The sequence below is a fragment of the Mesocricetus auratus genome, unplaced genomic scaffold, assembly GCF_017639785.1.
Source record: "Mesocricetus auratus isolate SY011 unplaced genomic scaffold, BCM_Maur_2.0 Super-Scaffold_100027, whole genome shotgun sequence".
Lineage (NCBI taxonomy): Eukaryota > Metazoa > Chordata > Mammalia > Rodentia > Cricetidae > Mesocricetus > Mesocricetus auratus.
Genome location: NW_024429208.1, coordinates 22,231,520 through 22,247,014, shown reverse-complemented (window position 1 = coordinate 22,247,014; position 15,495 = coordinate 22,231,520). Strand labels below are relative to the sequence as shown.

The 15,495-nt window shown below is 49.2% G+C and overlaps 1 protein-coding gene across 2 annotated transcripts in view; it reads right to left on the bottom strand.

The window, feature by feature from the left end:
* Hk1 (hexokinase 1) overlaps positions 1 to 15,495 on the bottom strand; it is an 89,167-nt gene that overhangs the window by 34,349 nt on the left and 39,323 nt on the right. For both annotated transcript variants that reach the window (XM_040732021.1, XM_005070906.4), the window contains one exon: positions 8,544 to 8,706. In XM_040732021.1, the coding sequence (XP_040587955.1) occupies positions 8,544 to 8,706 (163 nt within the window). The remainder of the gene's footprint in view (positions 1 to 8,543; positions 8,707 to 15,495) is intronic.

Genomic DNA, 15,495 nt, shown 5'->3' with positions numbered 1-15,495 from the left:
CCTCACCCCTGGCCAACTCTAGTAACCTCTACGTCACTATCTGAAAGTGGCCTGCTCTAGACACTTCATATAGGTGGAATCAGGCATAAACTGTCTTTTTGTGACTGGTGGCTTTTACTTAGTGTAATGTCATTTATGTTGTAGCCTGTGTGTGCAAGCTAGGAGTGACAGTCACTCTTGTCTCCCTAAATCCCAGTAGCCCTCACAAATCCATGGCTATCAATATCAGACTGGCGGCACCTTGCTTACCCTGACAAGATTTTACACACACACACACACACACACACACACACACACACACACACACACAGAGAGAGGCATGCACGCATGCACACTTTGCAATTTGAGTCACATAGCACGCAACTCATCCATTCAAGTGTATGCTCAAGCCAAGCAAGCATGGTGGTGCATGACTGTGATCCCAGCACTTAGGCTAAGACATATGGATCTCATGTTCAAGGCTAACCTGGGCTACATGGTAAAAACTTATCTGGGTGTGTGTGTAATAATATTATCTAAATGTTTTTAAATTATATTTTAAAAATCCAAAGGTTGGGGATGTAGCTCAGTGGTAAAATACTTGCCCAGCATATGAGTGGCCCTGGGGTTGATCCACAGCATCCCAAACAAAACATAAATAAATGGGAATGTAATGGCTCTGTGCTGGGCATTTCACATTAATGGTTCCTTGTGACTGGCTTTTATCACTTAGCAAAATGTTTCCAGCGTGCTTCTATGCTGTCTTGTTTATCAGCACTTCGTTCTTTTTGCAGTTAAAACTATCCCACTACCATGTTTTACTTGTCCCTACATTAGCCGGGCAGCATGGCTGCTTCCATTTTGGGCTAGCGTGGTTAACACAGCTAGGCACACTGGCACAAAGGTTCTCATGTGGACAAGTGCCCTCGTTTCTCTCCGGTATAAGCGGAGTCAGACTGCCTGATAAAGCATGGTTGGTCTGCAGAAATGCCATGGTCTGACAAAGTGGCTGTATCACTGCCTTGTTTGTGATGAATGAAAGCTCTAGTCTGTCCACATCTTCAGTAATGTGTGTATGACGTCATTTTCACTGTCACTCTCATCTCTCTGATGAAGGCTGATGCTACAGCACTGTCCACCTACTGACTGACCCTTTACTCGGATCAAAACTGGAGGGGTCTTGGCGTTAGATATATGGGGGTAAAAAGACTATGAGGCCAGGCTATGAGATGGGTAAAGCACTCTCTATGCACACCTGAAGATCTGAGTTCAATTCCTGGACCCATCCCATAAAGATCCCCCAACTCCACAGAACTGTCCTCTGAGCTTTACACACATACCACGGTACCTGGGTGCCACTATACACATCACAATAGTAATAAATAAAATAAACCTAAGTTTTCAAATATAGCAACAATAAAGAAAGTGCAAACATTCCAAAATTTTCTTCTTACTTTTGTGGGGCTGGGCAAAAGCATTAACCAAAGTTTTACATTTTCGTGCAGTGCCGTTTATTTCTGGTTTTGCTGTTTAGTTTTGTGTTGTGTGTAAGAATCCAACCCCCCAAATGCAAGGTCACAAAGGTTCACATTTATTTTTCCTCTAGGAGTTTCATGGTGCCAGCTCTTATTTAAGACTTTGATCTTCTTGGAGCTAATGTTTTGTGTAGGGTATGAAGTAAAGGTACAACTTGGTTCTTTGTGGACGCTCAGCATCCTGGCCCACAGGCTGAAGAGACTCTCTTTTCCCTCATTGAATAGCCTTGGCACCCCTGCCAAAAATCAACTGACCATGAAAGTGTGTCTCTGTCTCTCTGTATGTTTTATTTGTTTAGGGTTTTACTTTGTTTTGTTTTGAAACAGGGTCTTACTGTGTAACCTTGGCTGACCTGGAACACTCTGTGTACACTAATCTGACCTTAAACTCAGAGATCTACTCATCTCTGCCTCCTGAGTGCCGGGATTAAAGTTATGCACCACCATACCTGGCTTTATATTATTTTTAAAGTTAGTGTTTCTTTCCTGCCAAAATATAGTATTCTCTTTTACACAGTAGATATATGCTTATAATTGAAATTCATTACAAACTTTTATAATTGGGAAATTTTCCAGTTGCCAACTGGGTCTCATGTTTAGATGAATAAAAGAAAGTGGGTTTCCCATCACTGAAGGCTGAGCTGGCTGAGAAGTAAGGCACACTGGGCTGGCCCACCCCACCCTGTCCTGCTCACCCACCCCATCTTCACGCAGCCTTTGAGACAGGCTCAAGCCAGCAAGGTTCCAGGGAGTTCAGGTGACAGCAGAAAGGACGCCTGTGACATGCCAGGACAGAGTTCAGAGTGATTCAAATGGCAGTGTCTGGACCACAGCAAACAAGACGGCAAATTAAAAAGACACCTGCTGGGTGACTGCTGAGAGCCAAGGGGCCTCTCTTGAAGAGTGATCCTCCCTACCCGGGGTCTCTGTGACTCCATCTGAGATATGCTGTGTGGTGTCTGAGGAAAAAAAAAGGTTGCCACGCCTGCCTGAAAACCACTTTCACAGCCCAGGAAATGCTGGGGAAATATTAACTCCATGCCACAACTTACAGATAAGAAAGCTCCAAGCAAACTGGTCCTACCAGTGGTCATGGGGACCCTCCATTCTCATTCAATGCTCATTTTTTTAAATATGTCTGCAGGTCTATTCTTCCTCAGCTGGGTGAATGAAGAGCAAGCTGGAGACAGGGTGATGTCACCTGCTGCCCTGTGCAGTGGCGTCTGCAGACAGCAGACAATCTAAGTGTATGAGCTGGCTGGGCAGGAACCGCCTGGGTCAGTCACAAGGTCTGTTTGCTCTTCTGTTCTGCCAGGCCAGGGACAAAGGGAAATAGTTTTAGGTGAGTGCCACAGGGCATTTGGTGAGCTCTGTTGGATGCCTGGCATTTCCTTAGCTCAAACTCAGTATCCTCCTCCCTAAGCCACTTAAGTAGCTGGGATTATAGGCATTCACCAGCCTGCCTGCCTATCTACCTAGCTATCAGATCTTTCCATCTACCCACCTATCAATTATCTGTCTACCTATCTACCTATCATCTACCTACTTACTTACCTATGGACCTATCTATCTACCTACTATTTACTGATCTAATCCATCTATCTACCCATCTACCAACCGATCTATATACCTACCAATCTACCTACAGACCTGCCTGCCTGCCGGCTGGCCAGCTAACCAGCCAGCCAGCCAACTGCCCTATCTGTCTGTCTGTCTGTCTGTCTATCCATCCATCCATCCATCCATCCATCCATCCATGCTTCTTCCCCTCCCCAATAAGGTCACACACAGCACAGTGCTGTCTGGAACACGCAGCTGAGGATGACTTTGAACTTGCGATCTCCCTGCCTCTACTTCCTTAGTGCTCAGACTACAGCACACCAGTAGGCCCACTTCAGGCTCACCAGTCTTATGAGGCCAGCTGGGAGGGGGCTGAGGAGAGAGGAGGTTGACCATGTTTCACCTTCTTTCTGTCTCCTTTCACAGCATCAGCAATACCAGTGAATTCTAAAACCCTCCTCACCCTTCCTCCAAGGACTCTATCGCCGAGAATGCTGCTTAGAAAGGCCCTCCCCATGAGGTGCACGCCAAGAGCAAGGGCAATGCGATGCTGACAGAGCCCACGAAGCTTCTCCACTTCATCCTGCTTTTTACGGCAGCCAGAGCAGGGAGCATCATGCCCTCCGTTTCATGTTTATTATTTTGATCAGTCCTATTAGTTATTTCTTTAAGCTGAGGAACTCATGGCAGTTCTCCTGCCTCAGCCTTCCCAAATGCTGGGATGTTAGGTACAGAGTCGCCAAACTCCCTCCTCATACCCATTTTACAGAAGAGGCAATGGAAACAGAGACTGAAGTAAATTCCCCAAGGTCGCACTAAAGCGCTGGGGACTTCTCCATTAGTTTGGGTTTTGTTTCTTCTCACCAGTCCGGCTTCTGGCACCAGCAGTGGGCTTCCCTCCAGCTTTCTCTTTGTATCTTTGGTCCCCTATTTGCCTTCCCACTCCAGGGGCCTCCTACTCTAACCCCTGCCAGCATCTCCCATCGTACTGGGGGAAGGGAGCCACTCTTCACGAGAAGGCTCATTAAGCATCGCTCTGAAGGGCCTGGCATCTCTTCCCTTCTGACGATGGCCATTATTACCAGGAAATAATGGAAAGCAAACACAGGGCCAGGTGTCTCTGTGCACCAGCCTGTGTTGGAACACAAGACAAACAGAAACTGCCTTCATGAAGTGCCCCGCTCTGTGAGTGAGCTACAGGCAAGCCAGCCCCGGTGACTATCTTCATCCTAAGCCCCACCTGAGCCAGCACTGACTGCTCTTCCAGAGGACCCAGGTTCGCCACATGACAGCTCACAACTGTCTGTAACTCCAAGCAAAATCTGACACCCTCACACAGACATACATGCAGGGAAAACACCAATGCATATAAAATAAAAATAATTATTATAAAAATATACCCGTCACCATTGTGAGTGTGGTGGCACAAACCTGTAAATATACCTCTGGAGAGGCTTCTAGTTCAAGGCCAGCCAGGTTTATATAAGACTATCTCATTAAAAAGGGGGAGAGGGATATGACCTGTAAAGGGAAGCCTTTTCCTTGAGAGAAGCCTTCCCGCCAGCCTGATTCCAGAGCCGTATCAGTCCCAAATAAACATACAGGAGGCTATATTAATTATGAAGCTGTTGGCCTTGCTTGTTTCTTACTGGCTAGCTCTGACTTAACTAATTACCCCATAATTGTTAATCTAAGTATTTCTCTTACTGGAGAGGTTTCTGGGCTTCCTACCCCATGGCGTTACATCTTGACTCTCTGTTTCTCCTTCCTAGAGTCCTCCTGGATTCCTAGTCCCACTTATCTTGGTTGCCTATTGGCCAACAGTGCTTTATTGACATATACACAGGACTTCCCCCATCAATGACCAAATACACTATAAGTCATTCTGCTTAGCATGGAAGAAGATAATGGTACATCTGTGCATTTCCAGGAAATGTTTTGTGGCTTCTCCCTTGTAAAGAACATGAGAAAGAAACAAACTTCCAAGAATATGCAGCAGCCTCCCACAGCTCCTGGACTAACCAAGACCTACAATATCCTTAGCACTAACGGGGCAGGGGAAACCTCAGGAATGAGACACAGTCAGTTTGGAGCAACTTCATGAGAAATACTGAAACGTCCAAGGGGTTGGGTGTTGGTGGCTCACGCCTTTAATCCCAGCATTCGGGAGGCAGAGGCAGGTGGATCTCTATGAGTTTGAGACCAGCCTGGTCTACCCAGCGAGTTCCAGGACAGGCTCCAAAACAATACAGAGAAACCCTGTCTCGAAAAACAAAAACAAAAAAAAAAAGAAAACAAAAAACAAAAAAATCCAAATCCAAGGGAGCCGGAAGAGACAGAGCACTGGCTGCTCTTGCAGAGGACCCAGGTTCTGTTTCATCACTGACCTAATGGCTCATAACCACCCCTAACTCCAACTCCAGGACATCTGACTTCAGAGGGCACGTGCACACATGGTGCATATACATACTTGCAAACAAAACATTTAAATACATTTTTTAAAAAAACCACCTTTAATCTCACCACTTGGGGAGGCAGAGGCAAGTGGATCTCTGTGAGTTCCAGGCCAACCTGGTTTACATAGTAAGTTCCAAGTCAGCTAGGGCTACACAGTGAGGCCCTATCTCAAATAAGCTAGCTAGGTAGGTAGGTAGATAGATAGATAGATAGATAGATAGATAGATAGATAGATAGATACATAGATACATAGATACATAGATACATAGATACATAGATACATAGATACACAGATAGATAACATAGATAGAAAGATCTATCTTTGGAAAAAAACCCAAAGGTATGTGGCCTTATGAATGTTTGTCTCCAGGGGTCAGTGCTGCCAACAGCCTTGCCTCAGAAACTCCTGTTTACAGTGGACAACAGTAAACAAAAACTCACAAGGGACTGTTGGATGCTGAGCCATAAATGGGACATCAATGTCACCCCTGCAAGGCTCAGGCAAAATGGTGAGGAGGGGATGGGAAGGACGTAAGAGCTGGAGAAGGGGGTACAGCAAGGAGGAAGGCTGCCACAGAACATGACAACACAGCTGTGTTCTCCACCTCACCACCACTGCGTTTATCGGCATAAGATCTGTGTAAGACGGGGCCCATCCATACCCTGCCATGAGGCCTCCCGCTCCCTGAGGACTTACAGATAATGGTAACCAGGGAAAAGAGGCTCAGCTCATGAGCCCCCACCCATCCCTGATCCAATAATCACTGTTGCTCAAGTCTTCGGTTTCACCCTCCCTTCCTCTCTCCCCCTCCTCTTTTCATTGTCAATATCCACCTGTGCTCCTCAGAAGCCCCAACACTCAAGCCTGTCAGCACTAGAGGAAACAGGCCTAGTGCCCAGGCCGCTGCCTCCCATTCCTCAGACCCTGGAACTAAATCCCAACATGAGCATATAGCTATGTGAGTCACCACATTTAAGATACCACTGATTGTGAGACACACAATCATCTGATGAAACATTAACCAAGAAGAAAATGCCACCGGCTAGTTACAAGGTGGGAATAACAGGAAAAAAAAAAAAAGGATGGAATGCAATACAAAACAATACATATTTCTGAGATTTTTTTTTTTAATGTGTGAATCCAGATGAATGAAACATGGGAGCAGTTATGCTAAAGCAAACAGGTCCTTCTCATGCGGGACTGCTCAGGGCCTTTAATATCTACCTTGGACCCCCATAGGGAACTAGAGAATGAGGTATTTCCCAAAAGTGGGCCTTGTCTGGAAGCATATCTGGGTGGGGTGTGTGTATGTGTTGGGTGGCTAGGTTACTATGTCACACTTTGAGACCCTGGAAATGAACAGTGGGAAAAGTGGGGGAGGGGCACTGCTTGATCTAAGGGTACTTGGGGGAAGTTGGTGGGAGATGCAAGTTCAGAAAGAAAGAAAAGACATCTCCTGCCTCCTCCCCTCTCCTGCCTCCTCCTCCTCCCTGATCGCACGGGATCATGTGACCTTCCCAAGCTTCCCCAAGCCCAGCTCACTTGCTCACTTCCCCTCTCTCCCCACTCAGCTGCAAACAGCAGGGAGATTAGTCACCTGCTAATGGACTCACCCAGGGCTAAGAAAAAGAGACACAACACAAGGGGTCTCCCTTCCCCAGCCACAGGCACCAGAACGCGCCAAAGATATAGCAGCCAGGGTCATTTGGCTAGAACTGCTTTAAGAGCTGAACTGCTAGTCACCAGCCCTTGAAGAAACACAAGGTCCTGAGTTGGAGCTAGTTAATTCCTTAACAAAGAAGCTTCAGATAGAGAGAGTGATGTGTGTACAGTGAGTCCCATCTATAAAACAGGACAAACGGCACAAGTGGACATCAGGCCGGAGACTCAGTGAGGATATTCCCCAAGGCCAGCTATAGCCGGACTATTCCAATTCTAGCCAGATTGCACAGCAAGTCCGGCACTTGCCCTTTGCTGGGAAAACGTTTGTAAGAGCTGAAGCCTTGCACACAAACTGCTTCAGACCATCTCGAGACAAGATTGAAAATCCAGGCCTCCAGAACAGGAAAGAAATTGCAGAAGGACAGAGGCCACACTCATGGGAGAGAACTCAGAAAGAAACAACTTCCTGGAACCTAGCTCCCCTCATGGCATGCTGTAGGTGAACCCCCTACTGGTACTGGAGTGCCTTCAGCATGGACTTTTGCAAACTAGTAGCAACTATGGATTGGCTGGGAAAATAGCTGCCACAGCCTCCCTGCTTCCACTCGGCCAGTGAAGAGCAGATGCCAATTCCCTGGAGAGGAGCGCTGTCAGGCCTCAGGGAAAGTCCTTCAACTCCCCGCAGCAGGCAGGACCACAAGACAGCAGACTGAGAATTCCTGGGGCTACCTGGATACTGGGTAGGGAATTTGTTCCAAGGGGGACTTGTATGTCCTACTTCTGAGTCCAAGCCCTACCTGGCCACTAGGCGTGCTACTTATCTGGGGCACCAAAGGGAAGATGACCTGCTGTTTGGGATTCTCCCCACGAACCTTTGGTTTCTACTAGAGATGTAAGATAACCCCAACACAGCACCCACCAACCCCTAAATGCTATACTTTCTAAGTGTCACACAGGCCCGTCCATGAGGGCTGGTCAGCATTGTCCAATGTGGTGTCATCAGTGTGCCTCGCAGACACATGACAGATGGGCTGATGGACAGAGGGATCAACGGGAGACCGAGGGAAGGGGTGGCCAAGGGGGTGAGTGGAGGATGGTGAGTGGGATGAGGGGATGAGGGAGTGAATAGTGGGAGCAACCGAGAGCAGGCGGGTGAGAGAGTAGGCGAGTGGATGGAAGGACAGAGGGAGGAGACAGATCAGCGTCAGAACGGGCGGGTGGGTGGCGGGACGGTAGGCAGATCAGTCGGAGAGCCGGGGATGAAACGGCGAATGAGTGAAAACGAGCAAACACCTGCTGGACGAATGGTCTCACCCAACATTCGGGAGCCCGATCTCTCAGAGACTCACCTGAGCCGTCAGGGATGGACCTAACAAAGGTCGGCAACATCTTGACCGAGGCTGTCGGGTTAAAATCCCGGGAAAGGCCATTCTTCATCTCTTTCTTGAAGCGCGTCAGGATATCTATCAGAATTTCATCAGAGAGCCGCATGGCATACAGATACTTATCAATCTGGGGGGTGATAAGAAAGGAGAAAGAAGAAGGCTGAGTTCATGGGGCGCGCAGATCAGCTGTAGCGCGGCTGGACGTGGCAGGGTGAGAAAGTGCCACCCAGAGCAGATCCACAAGTGCTTCCCTGTCCCTTTTCCTCGGCTACAAAGTGAACAGGACGACTCCAAGGCCCCCTTCCAATCCTGGAACACTACATGGCAAATGCTGTTCCGTCCCCAAGGATATGACACAGGCAGGTTTCCTCCTCCAACAGAGGCACCTTAGGCATCCTTCCCTCTGTGAGAGGGCCCTGGGTCCTCAAGGTTGGCAAGACCATGCAGGTTAAGAGCATGGGCACTAGGGCCAGTCACATGGCTTCAAGGCCTAGCCATGTTATCTAAGAGTTGCGTGGATTTCTGTTTCTTCAATTGAAATAAATAGGACTTAACTAGACACGAAAGTGTATGCCTATAATGCCAGAACTCAAGAGGCTGAGGCAAGAGAATCACAAGTTCAAGACCAGCCTGGACTATATAGCAAGACTCTCAAAAAAACCAGATTAAATGCCAGGCGTTGGCGGCACATGCCTTTAGTCCCAGCACTCGGGAAGCAGAGGCAGGTGGATCTCTGTGAGTTCAAGACCAGCCTGGTCTACAAGAGCTAGTTCCAGGACAGTCTCCAAAGCCACAGAGAAATCCTGTCTTGAAAAACCAAAAAACAAAAACAGAAAAAACCAACATTAAATGAATGGACAGATGAAGCAGCAGTGCCCATGGGTTTCTTTGGGCACATGGCTACATGATTTGTAGTTTACTTAAAAGTTTATTTCTTTTTATTTTATGTGTATGAGTACTTTGTCTATGCCTATATAAGTATGCTGTGTGTGTGTCTGTGGGTACTGGGATTCAAACTCAGGTCCTCTGCAAGAATATGAAGTGCCCCTCACTGTTGACTCATCTCTCCAGTCCCAAATATAATTTCTTTAAAAAAAAATGGGTCTTTTCTGTCACCCTTTTTTAAAATTTATTAATCTTTATTCTATGTGCATTGGTGTTTTACCATGGGTGTCAGATCCTCTGGAACTGGAATTACAGACAGTTGTGAGTTTCTGGGAACTGAACTCGGGCCCTCTGGAAGAGCAGTCAGTGCTCTTAACTACTGAGCCATCTCTCCAGACCCCCAAATATAATTTCTAAGACGGCAGAAGTGGTCAGAGTCAAAGAGCTAGAACTTTCAGAGAACACAGGTGGCTATTCCCAAGAGGAGGCAATAACCCCACCCTCAAATGTATGGAGACGGAGCCAGGGGCCCCATGCCCACATGTGGGGACTCAGTGCCTGCTTAACATGCTCCAAATAGAGCTCTCTGTCCTTCAGACTTCTTTCCGCCCCCTGATTCTCTTCTAGTCCACAGGCTGCTAATCTCAAAGCCCTGGGTGGTCACTGGATGTCCCTTCTGTTTAGTCTCTCTAAGTGTTTTACCGGGAGCTGGGGGTATTAGTCAGTTGGTAGAGTGCTTGCTTCACATGTGTGCAGGCCTGGGTCAAACCCAGGGTCTGGCAGCACAGGCATGTAATCCCAGCACTAAGAAAGCGGAGGCAGGAGGATGAGGAGCTCAGGTCCTCCCGTCTACATGACTATACAGAGAGACCCTGTCTCAAACAAAATAATTTACAAGGTGTTGTAGCTCAGTGGTACAGTTCCTTCTTAGCCCCAACAAGGCCCAGCACCAGAGTGCGGAAAGTGGTCAGCTAAACACCTGTCCTCGTGGAGTTGTCTGGTGCTCTCCATTGCTCTCTTGGCTTCTCGGCCACTTATGAAACCCAGCTGAGCATGAGCTAGTAATACTGGAGATACCTCGGATGCCATCTTCAGTCTCCTTCCATGCTACCCATTTCAGGGCAGGTCTGGCCAGTCCCCTCCCTCCCTCCCTTCCCAGAGGCAACCACTCTGGGACACTCTGCCCTCTGCCCTCACCCAACCCTAGCTCGTTTTGCTGCTGCCTCTGGTCCAGGGGTCACCTCCACCTGAAATGACTTCCTTCTCTTCTCAGCTATCAAACCCTTATCAGCCCCTGGAGATCCAGGTCAGGAGTCACACGCTCCTACCATCGCCCAAGTCCCCCAAGGCTGGAGATAACCCTTCCCACGGTCCTCAACATGTATCACGACTTTCTGCACATGTTCCCTCCACAGTATCTGTGCTGTTTGCCTCAACCTCCCCGCTGCCCCCCTTTGGATCCCTGAAGCCAGATCTAAGTCCCTGTAACAGTGACAAGACCTTGATGCTGATTGGCTGCTGAGCACTGCATCTTATACTCACTGTTCAGAAAGGCTAGAAATGTCCTGACTTAAGGACAGAGTCCCCAGGCCAGGTCACTTCTTCGTATTTGCTCTGCTCTCCAGGCCTCATGCTCACTCCAGGCTCTGCTGTCTCCTGTTTCATAGAAAACCCTGGCTAGGAGTCTACCCGTCCCAAGTAGCCCGAGGGGACGCATCACTGTCCCCAGTCCCCACAGCCGTCCAGCTACCCTTTCCTTTCTCCCTCATGACAAAGCCACATAAAGCAGAATAGAAATTGCCAGAAGCAGGGCCCTGGGTGGAGACACACAGTGTTCTACCCCAAGGCTGGCAGCACCAGCGTAGGTAGGCATGGTGCCCTCGGTTGGGGGGACATCAACAAAGGTCACAATGCAAGCATGCTGGAGAAGTCCTGAGGGGGTGACGTCAGAAAGTGAGTCCAGACAAAAGCAGGTGCACATGTAGCCAAAGATGGATGGAAATCAGCTCGGTGTGGATGGAGCAGACAGTTCAAGAAGTGAAGAAGTCAAGAGAACCACCCAGAGCCGGCTGCACCACACAGGGTCCCAAGAGCCATGCCAACAAATACAGACCTGATCCCGGCGCATGGCAAGCCCGAGACAGCGTCAAAGGTGACGGAGCTTCTGGAGGAGCGAGAAGGTGTCTGCAGGGAGTAGGGGCCTGACCTAGTCACAAGGCTGTCCCAGCTCTCTGGACACGCTTCATCCGCCACCCTTCTCCCACGACATCCCGACTGTCTGAGGATGCACATGCCCATGCCTTCTAATGGTGTGGGTGCCCCAGGGAAAGGAAATGTGTTGAATGGAGCCTTGCAAGTCGCCTGGCACGGAGGCAGCTCGGATGCTGCCAGCTGCTGGAGTCCCTCTGTAATCATAGTGTGGTTTCCATAAACCAAGTGCTTTCACATCCAGCGTGCCGTGTACCCTTCAAAAGACCTTGTCCTTAATCCCTGTTTTATGGCTACAGGAGAAAGGCCACAAGCAGTTAAGGGATCCATTCAAAGAACCCAGTCAGGGGAGTACACGGTCTTCCCACCAGCAAGCCCAAGGCCCCCCCTGCAACCATCCTTGGCTCTTGAGGGCTGACCTAAGGAGAGCCATTGAGGTCTTCCAGCTAGATAGAAGCTTCTAGAAAAGGCAGGACTCTGAAGCTCCCCAGGTGTCCTCACTCCTAACTGGATGGTTATCTCAGTACAGATACTAATCACAAAACTCAACATTTTGAATTGATCCTGGCCCATAGAGAGCCAAGAAGTTCAAATGAAAAAGCAGGTTGGAGGACCCTTCTCTCCTGCTCAAGTGTGTGAGTCACCACGGGACAGAACACTCTCTCAGAAAAAAAGACATGGAAACTAGACACCGGCGTTACTGGAGTTGTTAGGGTCACAGGTTGCATTGGCTTGGCCACCTGTCCTCAGTAGGCCAATTAAACAGACAAAAACGAATGAAAAGCAGAGAAAGGAGATTTCCTCACTATGGTCACACTGAAGGGGAACAAACAGAAGCTTAAAGGCACCCCCAAGTCTGTCTTTGGGATCCTGACGTGAGTCTCAGGTTGCAATAGAAGGTAAAGGGTGTGCATAGCTAAGCAGTCCCCATCAAGTATGATCTTTCCCTACATGGATGCATCATTGCTTCAGTTCCTGGGTCTTGGAGGGCCCCTCAGGTTGTCAGCACTGGGGGAAATGTCTTCCCAGGAGACAAGCTCCTCCTCTGGCTGGTACCAGAACTCCAGCCTTTACTTTCTCAGTGTGAGACTCCTAGGGAAACTTCAACTCCATAGGGTCCATTGTCTCCAAGGTCTAATGGGCCAAGGAGGGCAATGCCCCCCTTAGAACATCTGCAGTCCTGCCTCGATGGTTACAGCCTCCAAGCTAGTCTATATTTGTTTTTGTTTTGAGACAGGGTTTCTCTGTATTGTTGTGGAGGCTGTCCTAGAACTCTCTCTGTAGGCCAGGCTGGCCTTACAGTTCCGGGGATACAGTCCATCATGGCTCGGAAGGCACGGCAGCAGGTGCATGAGACTGTGGGTTACATGAGTCATCAGAGGATGCAAGATATCCCCCTCTCCCCCAGGTCCTCATACCCACAAACACTTACGTGACCACACACAGACACACACAGACACACACAGACACACACACACACACACACACACACACACGTTCACAATCCCCCCCCCCATTGGGATTCTGCTCCCATCCACTCATCCACTGCTGCCTTAGTGCTCCGGCTAGGCACTGGTGACCACAGACTCCCTTCCGTCCTTCCCTTTTATACTGATCAGCACAGTCCATCTACAGGTGGTTCTTCTCACAAGTCTCAGGCTTTGGAACATCTTGTCATAAGCCTCCCAATAAGTAAATAAAGCTGTCAAGTGCTTACTCTAGCACGTGATACAGCACACGAGTCTACAGGGATCTCAGGCTGACAGGGGCATTGGTATCCCGTGCCAAGTCAGACCTGTAGCTCTTGCCTGAGTCAGATCAGACTCCAGGGCCTATGCCATCATCCCATGTGGGACCAGTCCTAACCATGAGGGTCGGAACCTCACTATTCTTCAGTGTGGACCAAGAGGGCCTTGAAGCTCAGCACCTCCCATATGGGCTTAGGCTGAGGCAGCAGATGCCATCAGCAGAAAGAATGCCGCCTTCCCAAGTCCCCTGGCCAAAAGCCCTATGTCCAATGAAAGACCTGGTGCCCTGGCACTGGGCCCTATTCACCCACATGGCTGTGCCTGACCCCAGTCCCGCCTCCGGATCCCAATAGAACAAACACAAAAAAGAATTCAAGACTAGACATGCCCAAGTGAGCAGGATTGCCAGTCGCCACTGGCAACATGGGCATTTTCAATTACGAAGGCAGGGCACGGCCATGGAAAATTTCACTCCCTCTCCCATTCTCTCTCCATGGGAATTGAGAATGAGGCAGCTGGGAGTGGTGAGGCACACCTGTCACGCTGGCACTTGGAAGCTGAAGCAGGGGGATTGCAAGTGTGAGGCCAGCGTGTCTACACGGTAAGACATCGCTTAAAAATAAGTGAAGCCTGGGCTGGGTCTGTGGCTCAGTTGCCAGAGTGGCTGCCTAACATGCAGGAGACCCTGGGTTCCACCCACAGCACCACATAAACCAAGTTTGGGGGCACAAGCTTACAATTTTAGCACGTGGGAGCTAGAGACAGGACGAACAGAAGTTCAGGGTCAGGCTGGGAAAATGGTTCAGTGGGTAAGAGCACTTGCTGTGAAAGCAAGAGGACCTGAGTTCAACTCCCCAGCACTCCTGGAAGAGTCATACATAGTCTATACATCCCTGTAATCCAAAGTGTTTGGAGGCTGAGGCAGGTGGGTCCCACAAGCCCACTGACTAGCCAACCAAACAGGAACTTGGAGTCCAGTGAGGACGACCAATAGATATTGATGTGGATGCAGACAGGGTGGAGAGTGGCGGCGGTGGCGCACACCTTTATAATCCCAGCACTCGGGAGGCAGAGGCAGGCAGATCTCTGCGAGTTCGAGGCCAGTCTGGTTTATAGTACGAGTTCCAGGACAGCCAGGGCTGCTACACAAAGAAACCCTGTCTTGAAAAAAATAAATAAAAAGGGAGAGTTACCCAGTGTTTTCCTCCAGCCCCACATATGCATGCATGCGCACACATAACCCACACACAAATGTAAGCATACAGCATACACCATTCACACACACACACACACACACACACACACACACTTAAAAGTTTCAAGCTCGCCAGGCGGTGGTGGCGCACACCTTTAATCCCAGCACTCGGGAGGCAGGGGCAGGCGGATCCCTGTGAGTTCAAGGCTAGGCTGGACCGACAGCCTCCAAAACAATACAGGGAAACCCTGTCTTGTAAAAACCAAAAACAAAAAAAAAAGTTTCAAGCTCGCTCTCATCTACGTAGGGATCAAGGCCAGCCTGAGCTACATGGGACTCTGACTCAGAGATAAAAAACATTAAGAATGAGACCCTGACTCATGAGACCAAGCAGCAGGAGTCTGAAGCACAAAGCGACTATACTGAGCTTTCCAAGCAAGGCATTTCACAGAGGAGAACTGGGCAGCGGGCAGCAAGGGGTTAAGAAGTTGGCACATGTGCGGTGGAGACTTCAACACAGGCTCACTTCTCTTTTCCAAGTCACTGAGACAGGGAGACAAGGGGCTTGGTGCTGCTTAAGGTCACTGGCACTAACACTTGCAGAGGGCTCTGGCATGCCAAGTGCCAGCCAGGAAGCAGGGGCTGCAGTCCATTGGCCGTTTTCTCCCTGCCACCGCCATAGGTAAGGCCACCAGGAAAGGGTCATCGTCTCCGAGTTAGAGGACAGGACACTGAGAGACACAGCACCCCAAAGTCATAGGGCTTCTAAATGGAAGCCATGTCTGGACTCTAGATACCGTTAGAAAGAACAGGGGGGCAGCGGGTCAGCAGCTGGGTTCAGATTAAGGAACTGCCATGTCTTAGCTGTGTGGTTTTACTA